The sequence below is a fragment of the Rhinolophus hipposideros genome (genome assembly GCF_964194185.1).
Source record: "Rhinolophus hipposideros genome assembly, chromosome: 8".
NCBI lineage: Eukaryota > Metazoa > Chordata > Mammalia > Chiroptera > Rhinolophidae > Rhinolophus > Rhinolophus hipposideros.
Window position 1 is genome coordinate 79,539,239 of NC_138054.1, and position 14,788 is coordinate 79,554,026.

A 14,788-nucleotide genomic window follows, 5' to 3' on the forward strand; every position below is an offset into this window, starting at 1 on the left:
TGAAGTCTGGCAAGGATTTATTAGGAAGCTTATTAGTCACAGTGAATAAAAAGCCATGAACAGAAGAAATGAGAGCTCCAAATTCTGGCACTTGGCTTACAACACTAGTTAGAAGCTAATAAACATTAAGAATGTCCCAAGGGGAATCTTACCTAACTCCCAATCTTACCTCGACCAGGATACCCACATAGTAACGATGCCCATGCTCTCCCCAGAATGCTGACCTACGTAGGAGGAAAAAAGACCTTCTCCTCATGCTATTAATTAAGCATCACCAGGAGAGTCCTGCTCTTCTAGCTATAACCATGGGACACTAATGCATGACAGACAACTCCAAGCTGGGCAACTTGACAAGAATGCTGAACGATGACAGAGAGAAAGAGCAAGCAGGGACGTGAACTTCTAGTTGGAGACCCTCCTGATGGCTAATGCAAACACAAGGCTGAGGCTTCATAAAGTTTACTGCAGCCCAGGAATAGTTTCCATTTTTTACAAAAAAACAAGTCACACAAAAATCCTGCCACAAAACAAGACACTTGGAATCCCACGGCCATACGACTGGAAAGGCAGGCATTCTCCATGACTGCCAGATGCTGACCAGCCCAAGACCCAATTTTTCCAGGGCCCTGTGTTGTCCGCTGGCATCCACACAACCCTTCCTGGTGGTGTGATATCTTCCATAGGCCAGGTCTCTGCAGCAAGCCCCAAAGACAAAGCTCGGCAAAGGCTGTGGCAGCCAACTCCTCTGGAGCCCCATCTCTGTGTCCTTCCCAACAGGTTGTCATATATCTTCAGTGACACAGGGCCTCTGTGGGAGCCTTGGCCAGCCCTTAGGAAATGAAGTGTGTCTGTGGGGTAACCTGATGGACCCTGTGGTCTGCTGGGTTGGCTGATGCTTCATAATTGCAGATGGTTACTTCATGTCGGCGAAGCTGCAAGAAAATTGAGAGGCTGGTTAACCTGGCCATTCCCCTCACCACACACTGGAGTAGTCCTTATTCAGGTCCATTTCTAAAAGTCCTCATCTAATCTCGTCCCCTTTCTGATACTTTATCTTGAGAAGTCTGTCATGTCATTACCAATGAGTCACCTTGTAACTTATCAGAATCATCCCCCACTATACTGGAGGCACCATGAAAAGAAGAACATGTCTATCTTGTTTACCATCTTACCTCCGATGCCTAGAACAAGAAAGGTTATCAAAAATGTTGAATGGAACAATTTTAAAGTGAAAAACTGAATTGATATCAGTTGTGTTATTTTCACCCCCTTAAAAATACCTATAGCCTATCAAATGAGAGGCACAGATTACAGTGATGAAACCAAGAAAAATTATAAAAAGACTGGGAGCAATCAATGTCTAAACTTGCTCTTTTCCTTTCCTTAAAGCCCCCACTACCAGCGCATGCAGATATAGACACATATATACTATATACATATACTGGAGGGGACGATCATGTTTCCAACCCCATCTTACCTCAGTCCATTCTCCTCTCAGGCCAATATAGAAGACCTTTGTGATATCTGCTCCAAAATTTTTTGAAATATGAATTGAGAGATGATAGACATTGGAAAAACGAGAAATTCTAGAGCATGAAAGGAATGGGGAGAAGACAGGTTAGAGTTCAATGAGTATCTCACAACGTCAAAAACAATTCCAGCTCCAACATGGGGTAAAACCCAGGCAAATATCAGAGAACATTCCTGGGGTCTTATGTCTCATTCTTCTCCTTTGGACAAGCAATTAATTCTGTGAACATTTACCAAGCATTTGCCAGATCCTGCCCAAGGCAATAGGGATAGAAAAAAAAAGAATGTACACTGCCCCTGGCCTCACGGCGCAGGATTCAGAAATACTGTATGACAAAGCAGGGATTCTAAAGCAAGTTCAGGGTTGACCTCACCTTTGGAAAAAGAGAGAACTAGTGAAGAAATAAAGTGGTCACGTGTACCTTGGCCTGCTGTAAGCCAACTATGCACAGAGGAATTCTAAAAACATCTTTCCGAAGAACATTCTAGGAGCTCATTCAGAGCTTCCAATTTCTCACAAGTTAACAAGTCTCTGGCTTGTACCAAATCTCTGCCAAAAATTGACCAAGCCAAGGATCAAGCCTGCTCCACTGTTTTAACTTGTTTCTGATACTAAGAGAGCAGGAGATGGGCCAAACATAAACAGCAAGCCTGGTCAGTGCTAATGCATATATGCTCACTGAAAACGAGGGAGTGCCTGTTGTTCCTCAGAAGCCAGAGAATAGAAGACAGGCCGAGTGCTTACTTTGTAGCATATTCTAATTCTCCTGTAAGATCCCGGTTCAGACTAAAAGTCTGATCTGGCTCCCTGTCTGTATCATCAAAGGACATCTGTGGAATGTTCTTGTACCTAAGAAGCAAAGGGAAGAAAAATCAAGAAATGTTATGTTGTTATATTTTTCGGTTTTTCAAAACGTCCTACTGGTATTCAACTGCCTTTGGTTCTATCAAAAGATCAAATTTTGAAAATGGCATTTTACTAGCATTGATATACAAACATCTTTAATCCAACAAGAGCTGAGAATTGCAACATAAGCCAATGGCATCTCCGAGTGGGTTAGGATCACATGAAAAGCAATGCACAAAGAGATAGCTCAAACTAGGTCACATGCAGCAAATGCATGGAGAAAATAAGCAACTCAGCACATTCAGACCAAGCTGAGGATGTTTAAATAAAACAGCTTATTCATGGGGGGAAAATACTTTGGCTGAAACATACTAAATACAGTTAAGAGATAAGATCAGGTAACCCAATGCTCAAGCATTTTTTTGTGTTCAAAATAACCCTATATACTGAGTCATCTTACAATTCTTAAAAAAATACAATTTGGGGATTTTCGTTTTGAAAGCACAAAAGGCTGCAAACTCACAATGGGCTTTTGGAAAATCAAGTAAAACTGCTAGCGAAGAAAAAATTTTTCAAGGAAATCACTGTCTCATCTATAACTCACAAATTCTCAAGGACCAAGCTGTATACCCCCCCACAACACCTAGAGTGTTTTATTAACACACCCACACAGGAGGGGCCTACATGTTAGCTGCAGCAAAATGCATGTAATTCAAGAAAACAAGTGTTTGCTTCAAAGTGTTTCTAAGAATGATACACAGAATAATAACAACTGAACATTTATGAGCGGCGTTATGAGAGACAGGATAGCAGCACTATAGTTAAAAGCAGTGTCTCTGGAGCCAGGCTTCCTAGGTTTAAAGACTGGCTCTGTCACTTACCAGCTGTGTAATTTTGGGCAAGTGAATTAACCTCTCTGTGTCTGTTTCCTCATCTGTAAAATGGGGATAGTCATAGTACATATCCCATATAGTTGATATGGAGATTAAATCGAACAAATTCTAAGAGACACATATATTTAAAAAAAGTTTTACAATGGAAAATTTCAAACATACACAAAAGCAGCGAGAATAATATAATGAATCTCCATACACATATCACTCAGCTTCAATAATCCACATTATGCCGATATTGCCTATCGACCCCATTTTGTTTGTGCTTGATATTTTAAAGCAACCCCAAACATATCATTTCACTCATAAATACGTCAGTATGTAGCTCTAAAAAGTAGGGACTTCTTAAAAAAAACACCTATCATAGCACTTTTCAAAAATTAACAATTCTTTAATATCATCCAACATCTAATCTGTGTTCAAAGTTCACTGATTTAAGTCTCAACTTTTCTGGATTTTTGATGGCATGTCATAGTTTAACAGGCAATATTTTCTTTATTAATGGTACTTAAAATACTGGTGCATTTTACAATCAATGACACCTTAGATTCAGTAAAGTATAATGTGTGTAAAGTGCTTAGAACTAAGGGCTATGTAAGTATTTGCACCTGCTCTTCCAAAATTGGGCACTTACTGTGTTCCACACTCATTATAAGCTCTGTACATGTTTTATCTCATTTAATTCTCTCTACAAATTCATGAGGTTCATAGTATTACTATTGCCATTTAACATGAGAAAATCGAGATTAAAGGAAATAAGAAATGTCCCAAAATCGTGCAGCTAGCAAGGGATACAGCCAGAATTTGAACCCCAGCAGTTTATTCCAGAGCCCACTCTTTACCAAAACACAACATGAAAGTCTAGTCTTCTCAAGCCAATCTATCTCCCAAATAAATTAGTCTCCAAAAAACAACAACTCAAACATACTTTGGTTCTCAAAAATGATTAAATACATGCAGTTGCTTTCAAATTCATGTTCCTAACATTCAAAAATAGTGTCCATTTCTTAAATCTATTATACTGATCAATTTTTCAGAAGAAATTTTTTTATGTCAAGTTCTTCTGATAACGTTTCTCCAACATGCTGAAAGCATTCTCCTGTCTTTCAGGCAAGTTGTTAAAAAGGGAATACTAGCTCTGATGGTAACAGCTAAAAGAGGGTATATAAAATATTGCTAAGTAAAGGCCACACAAATTCAGGTGGGGTAATTCCATGTCAACAAAACACATGCCAAGATTACAACTGTGTGAAACAGCAAGGGGACATTTTGAAGCTAACCCCAGGAGTGGAATCTATCAAGACCATTTGAGATCTGCAGCTGGGTTACTAAGAAAACTGCAAAGTCATCAACAATTGGCATTTATAGGACACTCTCTGAATTAATGGTGCCACAACAAGCACTTTGAAAAGAGACAAGCTGTTGGCCTTAAAGATGCTTACTCTGGAACACGTGTTCGTTCAGGGAGGTAGGTATATTCCGATACAGAAGAGGACCAAGACTTTTTTTTTTTAAGGGGGCGAGGAGATATGTGACCCAGTAAGAAGAAAAAATTACATTATTCTGGAATAAGGAGCTACCAGAGGAAACAGAAAGAGAAGTAGGAGCTTCTTGAGAGCCTAAGCCCTTGCCACTTACAGTCGCATCTCAGAGGGGTGTGAGTCATCATCCTCTCCCATTATAATGATGCCTTTGAGCTTGACATTGCCCGTAAATCTGCCAGAATGCAAAAGAGACGGCTGTCAACATGGGTTTGACTCTCTGCTTAGCTGCGTGACCCTGGCCAAGACCCTCCCCTTTCTGGGCCTCAGTTTACTCCTGCGTCAGACTTGTGCTGGATGACTGCTAAGGTCTGCCTCTGGCATCCTGGAGTTCTACGAAAGTTACCTTCCCGTCTCAGTCACCTTTCAACAAATACACCTTGTCCAGTCTGCACCAAGGAAGCGGTGATGATTCCTCTTCAAACCCACCTCGGTCATTTACCCCCTTTCTAGAAACAGTCGGTTGTTCCCACAACCAATGAATGAACTGCTGTTAAAGCGACTGGGGACAGCCTATGTCGCCTGAGGCAAGCCCCCGACAGATACTTACGGAATATTAAACAGAAGCTCTTCATCCGCATCACTTTCAACAAACTGGAGGGGACGGGGAGGGGAAGGGAGAAAGCAACAGACATTTGCTGAGAGCCTACAATTGCAGGCGTCTCCTACCCTGCTCTACCACCGGAGTGCCATGCAAAGAAACAGTCCGCCGCCCTGGGCTTTGCAGCACCCACCGCCAGACCACCCAGTCGGAGGTTCTCGGCGGGGAGCCCCTGAGCGCAGTTCCAGGCCCGCTGCTCTCCCGAGACCGCCGCGACCGGTGCCTGCCCGCTTCACAGCTCGCGCACGGCCCTGTGACCCCACAAAGGTGCGCGCTCGGACGGGCTAAGACACCGCGGGGCCCGGGGCTGGTCTCTGGTCTTCCGCAGGTGACCCGATCGGGCAGTCACGGGCACCAGTGGTCCACTGGCGGGAAAAAGGCCCTGGCGGCCGTCCTCCCTCGCTGCCCACAGAAGCCACAGCGCCCTTGCCTCCTCTCGGCCTCAGTTCCTTCCTCCGCGCAAAACCGGGAGCCTCGAGGCCGTCCGGCTCCGCGCGGGCCGGCGGGAGGCCGGCCAGGGAAAGCGCCGGGCCGCCGGGCTGTCGTGATTGTTAACTCCAGGAACGCGGCCGCCAGAGAGGACGCACGGCCTGAGGCCCCGGGCAGCTCCCCGCGCCGCCCGCCCCCGGCCCGGAAGGCCCACCTGGGAGCGGTCGGTCCGCTCCTCCCACGGCTTGAAGACGCCGCGGCCGCTGCCCTCTCGGCTCTCGTTGAGGCACTGCAGACGCTCCAGGTCGATGCGCAGGTACAGGCCGTAGGCCAGACCGCGCTGCTCGGGGGGCTCCTCCCGTTCGGCGGCGCACTGGCAGCCGCCCCCGCCGTGGCTGTGGCCGTGAGACATGGCGACCCCGCCGCCCGCGCTGCCTCGCAGCCCCGCCGCCGCAGTTAGCGCCGCGTTCCCGGCGCTCCGGCCGCCAAGCGTGCCGAGGCCGCGGCGTCGTAAAAGGCGCCCCGATGCGGCGCATGCGTCCAGGGAGGGAGGGGCGGGGCTCGGAGAGGATTGACGTTTGACGAGCGCTTCCAGGGCCTGGGAGTTGATGTCGGCTCGTTCTTTCAGTCCTGGAGTCGCGTGCCGATGCTTGCTCTCCCGGCTTCACAGACGGGGAAACTGAAGAGCAGAGAGGTTCGGCTGGCGTTCCGGGTAAATGGTGGCGCTGGGTTTCAGATCGTCCTCGTTTTGGGGAGCTGGTGGAGCAAAGTGTGCGCAATGATAAGGCCCTGAAGAGTAGGGAGCGCAAAGTTATCACCGCCTCACATGTGCACGCCTAGCTGCCTAGCGCTCACAAACTCACTTTTCATAACCACTTTCTTCACAGTGGGCTTAGCGCTAGAGAGCATGGTCTTTATGGATGGCCGGGTCTGAAGACACGTCCTGGGGCTGCTAACGGTATGACACTCTGAATAAGTTATTTCCCCCATCCTGAGACCGCGTTTCCTCGTCTGTAAAGTGGGAATGACAATATCTGTTTCATAGGATCGCAGTGAGTATTAAATGAAATGATGCACTTAAAGAACTCAGCACAACGGCTGACACATAGTAAGAATTCAATAACTGAGTCAGATCTTGATTCAGATCCAAGCACTGCCACTTACTAGCTGTGTGGCCTTGGGCGACTGACTTGACCTCTCTGAGTCTGAGTTTACCTCCTGTAAAGTACAAGGATTGGACTAGATGACCTTTAAGTTCCCTCCCCGTGTGATTTTTCAGAGCAGTTTTTTCAAACGGCTGGTTGTGACCCATTCATGGGGCTTAAAATCCCCTTAGAGGATTGTGACCGGCATTCAAAAAATAAAGTAGAATAGAATAAAAAATTCAGACTGTATCACACATTTTAAGTCTCAGTTTATGGAACTTTTGTTTCAGTTTTGGGTTTGTGTACTCAGGTGCAACGTAAAATCTTTTTCATATTGTGGGTTGAGGTTAAAAGAATTGAAAGCCACTGTTTAGAGTTGACGTGATTTTGGTTTCAGGATAGAATGTGTTCTCACTCCTTGGTGGGGAGGGGAAAAGACAGAGGATGTACAGAGAGTTATGGGATGTTCTGGATATCGCCTGCCCTTCACTTCTGGCCCTGGAGTGTCCAGATAAGACTGGGGACTCAGGAAACACAAACCAAAATAACCATATGTTCAAGTTTCATTTGGAAATACTTTGATGTCCTAGTTCAATTCTTTGTGAAATAGGCAAACTTAGTTCTGGTTCATAATAGCTCATTGTCATGCTTTTACATCGCAGTTTCAGGCAAGGGGCCTGGTGCGTGGTAGAAGCTGAGTAAATGTTTGTTTAATTAAATGATACACTCGGTAGCCTTTCTTTGGAAAGATAGTGTCGGCAGGACTAACACAGCTTTACTCAGGATTTCTACTCACTTTTGGCTTCTTTCCTGTCACTTTTTCATCATTATTATCCTTTACTGATTTGTTGAGCACTGTGTGCCAGTCATGAACTTGACAACGTCATCTCCAATTTGAAGATGAAGAAAACTGAGGCTGAATTAACTTGCTCAAAATCAAATGAGGTTAGGAAGTAACCAGGCTTTGAGCACATTCTATAGTTTCCTAAAACAAAAGGTGCATATGAAGTAAATATGTTGTATCCAACTAGCTTATGCTGTGTAATGAATCACCCCCAAATTTAAAAGCTTTAAACAACAAGCATTTATTATTTCTCATGACTGTAGATTGCCTGGGGATTTCTTTTCTGGCCTGGTTGGCTTGGGCTAGATAGTTTGGAATGGCCTCATTCACATGTCTAGTTGATATTGGCTGTCAGCTGAGGTAATGGGCCACATGTCTCCAGCAGACTACCTGAGCTTAGTCACATGGCAGAGTTGCAGAGTTCCAGGAGCAAGAGAGGGAAGACCCAGCTGCACAAGCACTTTTTAACTCTGCTTCTGTAGTTTTTGCTAATGTCCCTTCAGCCAAAACAAGTTTCACTGGCCAAATCCAAATTCAAGGGTGGAGAAATAGACTTCACCTTTTGATGGGAAGAACTGCAAAATACTGTATCCCCCTAGCCCCCCAATATACCTGTATTAGTTACCTTGTTGTGTAACAAATTAGTCCCAACCTTAATGGCTTAAAATAACAATTAACATTTATCTCACAATTTCTGGCTGAGCTGAGCGGTTCTGGCTTGGCTCCCTCATGAGCCCAAAGTCTTCTGAAAGCTTGCCTGGGGCTGAAGGATCCACTTCCAAGATGGTGCATTCACATGGCTGGCAAGTTGGTGCAGGCTGTTGGCAAGCGGCTTCAGTTCCTTTCCATATGGACCTCTCTGTAGGACTGCTTGAGTGTCCTAACGATGTGGTGGCCAGCTTCCACCAGAGCAGATGATCCAAGACAGAGCAAGACAGAAACCACATGTCTTTTATGATTAGTCTTAGAAGTCACATACTGCCATTTCTGCAATATCCCATACATCAGCCATATTCAAGGGTGCGAAAGCCAAGAGGTAGAACTCATTAGAGGTTACCTTAGAGGTGGCTATCACACTACCATTCATGTTAAGTGACCACTGAAAATCACTTCATTCTTCTATTTATTTGGTAATTTGGCTGAGGATTGAATATCTCAGAATTTTTAAGATATTGCTTTGTTTTCTTCTACCTTTGAGAAGTACAGTGTCATTCTGATTCCTGATTCTTTGTCTAGGTTTCCCCCACTCCCTTTCTGATCTTCTCTTTTAAGATCTTCTCTTGGTCCCTAGTATTCTGAAATGGGATGATATTGTGGCTGTCTAGTCATTCATTGTGCTGGATACCTGATGGACCCTTTCAATATAGAAACCATAGGTTAGGACATCTGCATGCATGTGTAGAAGGCCTCTTGCAGGGAAACATATTTAAGGGTATGAAGAGAAAGGCAGGCGGGGCTAGGGTCCTGCTTTCCCCCACCCCCCATTCCACCAACCACCTTCTAGTACAGAGTTCCAAGAGACTCAGAGATTTGAATGTGGCCTCCCAGGTCATTGTGAAGGTTTATTTGTCAAGGTAGCAGAATAGGCTGTATTTTAGTTAACGTTTTATGAAGTGCATTTATAACTTTTCAAGTATGCTTCCATTTATACTCTTGCCCCATTCCCACAAATATTGGGGAATGGGGTAAGAGTATAATACTTGTTTGCTTGGCAAGTTGCTTAGCTTCTCTAAGCCTCATATATGTTGTATATAAAATGGGAATAATAAGAGTACCTACTTTGTAGGGTTTTATTATGAGGGTAATATGAGATAGTGCATGAAAAAGTGTTTGGAACATCTGTTCGATAGGAAAAGGTTAGTGTCTATTATTTTCAAGAGCAAGACTTTTGGTTCTGCGCCCCCGTCTGGTTGGATGGGAAACTGCAATTGCTCAGGAGGCTGGAATTGGAAGAAACCAGCCCTTTACGAGGTAGTTCAGTTCTGATTTGGGAATAATGTGTTTTTTGCCTCTGCTTCCTGCTTACTCTTGCACTATGTTGCAGGGATGTCTGAGCACAAATTCTCACTGACTTCTAGAACTACTCTGGGGGCAGCTAGGAAAAGCTTCCAGTATTTTTCTTTCTCTTACTCCCAGACTATCTGCAAACATTTCCATAGCTCAACAACTGATGAATTTGTATCCGTTTTCCCTTGTCTCCTGTCTCAATTAGGCTGGAAGAAACTAACTGGTTTTCTGTTACTTTTGAATGCTTCTTTGTGGCAAATTGAGAGTATAGTAACAATAATAGCTAACAACCATATGGCACTAATAATGTGCCCAAGCAGTGTCTCAAGGGCTTTACTTCTGTTATTTTTTAATCTTTATAATTACAGGTGTCCTATTATTAGCTTCCTTTTAAATGAGACAACTGGGGCACATACTGGCTAAACAACTTGCCCAAGGTCACACGGTTATTAGTGGAACTAGGATTTGAATCCAGGCAGTGGGCTTCCAGAGTCTGTGTTCTTAACCACATTGAGCCTTCTCCAAATATTAAGTAACATTTATTGAGTACTTACTGTGTGCCGCCTGAGACCCCAGAGCTCAGGCTCACCACCATGCTGCACTTACTAGCAGAGTTACCACGGACAAGTCATTTTCCTGAGAGCTTCAGTTATAACAATCCTTTACTAAACGCTCATTCTGTGTTGGGTACTTCATCTAATTCATCATCAACATCCTGGCTAACACGTCCTGAGCTCTTTTTATGTGCCAGGCACTGTTCTAAGCACTTTACATTTCTCACTCATTAAATCATTATATGATAGTTCTGCAAGGCTGATGCATTTTCTTTATTTTTGGAGGAAGAAACAGAGACCCAGAGGTTAAGTGACTTGCTCAAGGGCACCCATCTAGAAAGTGTGGGATTCGAGGCTGGGTGACCTTGGGGCCTCCCTGAGAGCCCAGGCTTCCATGATTGCCTTTGGAGTTTTTGGTGCTGTTAGCAAGTATTTCCAGTTCTATGCATCCAGGCATGCGGATGAACTGTACTTTCCTGTCCTCTTGAATTTAGAGGCAGCCCGTGAAATAGGACAGAAATGATGGGTGTTAGCAGCCACTCAGTATTCTTCATTTGTCTTGAAACTCTTAGAAACACAGGGATAGTGCCCCCGTTAGCCTGGATCGCTGCGTGAGGATGACATAAAGCAGAGCCCATCATGAGGGAGAAACAAACGTTGTTGTTTTGAGCCACTGAGATTTGGCCGCTGTTACTGCAATATACCCAAGTCCAGGGCTCGTCAGACTCAGCACTACTGACATTTTTTGCTGATAATTCTTGCTGATAATTCTCTCCAGATAATTCTTTGCTGTGGGGCTGTCCTGTGCCGTTTGGAATGTTTAACATTTTTGTGCCAAGTGTCTTTGGAGGGGCAGAGTCACCTCTAGGTGAGCCTACTGCCCTAGTCTGGCCTCATAGTGTGATTACCCTGCCAGCCCCAAATAAACCCCATGTAGGCATGACTTCTTTGTTTTAATATGCTTTTAGATTCTGCTAATATTTAGGAAAGTCACATCAATATTCATAAATAAAATTGATCCGTAACATTTTATGGACCAACCTTTATCCCGTTTCCATGTGTTGTGCCTTCTTTTTCTTTACTTTGGAATAGTTTGTGGTATTGGTATTATCTGATCTTTAAGATTGAAAGAATGCTCCCTATGAAATTGTATTGGGTCTGGGGCTTTCTGTTTTTCTCTCTCTCTCTCTTTTTTTTTTTTAAAGATTTTTATTGGGGAAGGAGAACAGGACTTTAATTGCGGAACAGTGTGTACTTTTCCAGGACTTTTTTCCAAGTCAAGTTGTTGTCCTTTCAGTCTTAGTTGTGGAGGGCGCAGCTCAGCTCCAGGTCCAGGTGCCATTTTCTAGTTGCAGGGGGCGGAGCCCACCATCCATTGCGGGACTTGAGGAATCAAACTGGCAACCTTGTGGTTGAGAGCCCACTGGCCCACGTGGGAATCGAACCGGCAGCCTTCTGTGTTAGGAGCACGGAGCTCCAACCACCTGAGCCACCGGGCCGGCCACGTGTCTGGGGCTTTCTTACAGGGGAGGTCTACAACGACTTTCCCTATTTATTCTATGATAATTACTCTGTTTAGACTTGCCATCTCTATAAGGAGTCAATTTTCGTGAGGTGTATTTTTCTGGAAAACTATTCAGTTCATATATAGGTTTTCTAATATATTGCATATAGTTGTGGCACAGGGTTTAGAAACTCTAGGACATTTTACATGGAAATCTAGATTTCTCTTTTCTTTAAAACTCAGACGTGGCAACACTGGGCCCTGCCTTCCCCCTGGAAACAGGTGGAACTGTGTAAATATTAGATTGGTGCAAAAGTAACTGCAGTTTAAAAGGTTAAAAATAATTGCAAAAACCACAACTACTTTTGCACCAACCTACTATCTCTCATTTTCCTTCTGTTCCCACCACTCCCCACTCTTACAAGCTCCTGGTATTTGAGTTTGTGGCCCCCGAGTTGAGAAGAAATCAGCTAGAGTCTACCTTTGTGGTGTTTGTTAGGGATGAGTGTCAGGGACCTGGCTAGAGGAATCCAAAACTAAAAAGTTGCACTAACCCTGTCTGGGGCAGTAGGAGCTGAGATTCCAGTTATCAGGAAGGACGTGCTGACCTCCAACTAGTTCTTAGCTTGTGACCCTAAAGCTTCAATATCCATTGATAGGAAAGAAAAATTTTCCTTTTGTCCTACATTTAGATGGAATGAAGGAATAACACTAAAATACCAAGCTCCCCTTTGCACTGAATCCTTACAAGAATTCCTGTGGGGTGCCATTGTTACCACCATTGTACAGACGAGGAGAATGGGCCCAGACAGGTGCCACAAAACCAGAGTGGGGAGAGTCAGTTGAACCTGGATCTGACTCATGCCAAAGCTCACACGTGTTTTTGTTTTTTTGAGCATGCAGCTCACAGTGGCCACGCGGGGATCAAACCAGCAACCTTGGTGCTACCAACACCACACTCTAACCACCTGAGCTAACCCTGCGCATTGTTTTTGCACTACACTAGGCATTCCCAAACGAGGCTGCTCACCACTTTCATCGGGGGAGGCCTATAAGAAAGTACTCATTTCCAGATCCTACCTTTGACCTATCTGAACAGGCTTCTGCAGTGGGGCCCAGAAATCTGTTGCTTTAAACCATGATTTGTGCAGCTGTTTGATTCCTGTCTCCCCTACTAGATGAAAGCTCCATAAAGGCAGGAGCCGTGTCTGTCTTATTCAGTGACAGAGTGGGGGCCACACAAGTATTTGCTGTGGGACTGAATGCAAGCTTCCCAGCCCTGACCCAGGGGCCAGCTGTGAAGAGCTTTTCAAGTATTTGTAACAAACCCTCTGAAGCAGTTCTCAAACTTTAAGAATTACTTGGGTTGCTTTTTTTGGTGGGAGGTGCCCAACCCTAGAGATTCTATGCTTGAGAAACACAGTTCTAGCTATGTAAAGTATGGAAGATTTTCCTCTGAAGATTTTGAAAGGGGTTAAAGACAGTGGGCATCAAGGAAATTGGGGGGCTTGTGAAGACAAATGGCTGTTTCACCATTTAGCCACTAATCGGGGAGCGACTCAAGCGGATGGCGGAACCCTAGTGGAGACCCTGTGAAGGAGGCAGCCAGATGGAGGGTTCTTCTGGGCATCAGTTATGTGCAGCAGAGAAGGAAATCGTTCTTAGAAACACGTAGGGCCTTGGCTCCGGCATCTTTTTGCACTGGAGTCAGCTTTGCTGCAGAGCCTAGCATTGGGTGTGTGTATGTATGAAATGGTTAAATGTGAGTGAGAATGTGCTTGGGAGTCAGGCCCAGGCACAGCACCACAGCTCGCTGATTATGTGACCTTGGGCAAGTTCTTAATTTCTCTGTGCTTTTCTCATTTTTTAAATGGGGCTGTGACTACCTACCTTGTAAGGTCATTGGGATAACTGAGACAATGTATTTGAGACAGGGGTGCCTGGCATGTATTAAGTGCATAACCCGTGGGGTCCATTACTCTTACCTGACTGTAAGCGCCAGACTTGATTGTGTTACTGTCTATTCCAGGTTCTCACACAGGTCCTGGCTCAGCAAATGGTGAATTAATGAATAAGGGACAAAGGGCTAACTTAAAATTCTGGGTGAAGACATCTGTCAGATACCATGCTCCATAATTAACGTCGATGCGTAGTCATTTCTAAGTGAGAATTAGATCCAGTAAAGAATTGGGAAAAATAAATCCAGACCATACACCAAGAATGCCCTCTTTAGGAGAGCAAGGATAATAAAACTGTGTTGCTCTGTGTTTAGGTTTGATGTAAGATCCGACCCACTCAACGTGATGTCTGCAGGGGCTGAAACCAAGCTCTTGGCTCTATTAGCAAATGCTGAAACTCCAGCTGCTCAGCCAGGGCCCACACAGCAAGTTCTCATTAATTCCTTGTTGACAAGACCTTTCTGTGTAAGTGTTCATTACCCTCTCATTAGGAAGCCAATGTAAGACTGAGGAGACCCTACCAGTGTCTACCCCCCCCCCAAGAAGTGACGAAAGTGACTTTGCAGTCAAAGAATGTGGGTTTCAAATCATTTCCTTTGCTACTTACTAGTTATGCGGCTTTGACTGTTATTTCACCCGTGAGCCTCAGCTTCTAACTGTAAAATGGGGTTAATAGCTCAGTCCCAGGGTTCCAAGTATAGCAGAGGACAGTGCCTCGTCCCCACTTATGTGCTCATCTTTATCCAGTTCCTCCCTTTGTTCACAGGGCTCTTTCCCCTTTTCCAGTCCTGCTATGCTACAGATAAAAATCCACCATCCTTTAGGGCCAGCCCAAGGATTCAGAGGTCTACCTCACAGCCTAGGAACCAGACATTTTGTCACCGACTTCCATTCTCTGACACAGTAAGGGAGAAGGGAAGAAAGACAACAGTATA

At 44.7% G+C, this 14,788-nt stretch overlaps 1 protein-coding gene across 1 annotated transcript; it reads right to left on the bottom strand.

Moving 5' to 3' along the window:
• PITHD1 (PITH domain containing 1) lies at positions 1-6,349 on the bottom strand. The gene is made up of 6 exons (XM_081057840.1): positions 6,056-6,349; positions 5,362-5,405; positions 4,909-4,986; positions 2,276-2,380; positions 1,478-1,586; positions 1-932 (listed from the first exon to the last, which is right to left on the bottom strand). The coding sequence occupies exons 1-6, from the start codon at positions 6,251-6,253 to the stop codon at positions 831-833; spliced, it is 636 nt and encodes a 211-aa protein (XP_080913966.1). The 5' UTR covers positions 6,254-6,349; the 3' UTR covers positions 1-830.
• Between the last annotated feature and the right edge of the window lie 8,439 nt (positions 6,350-14,788).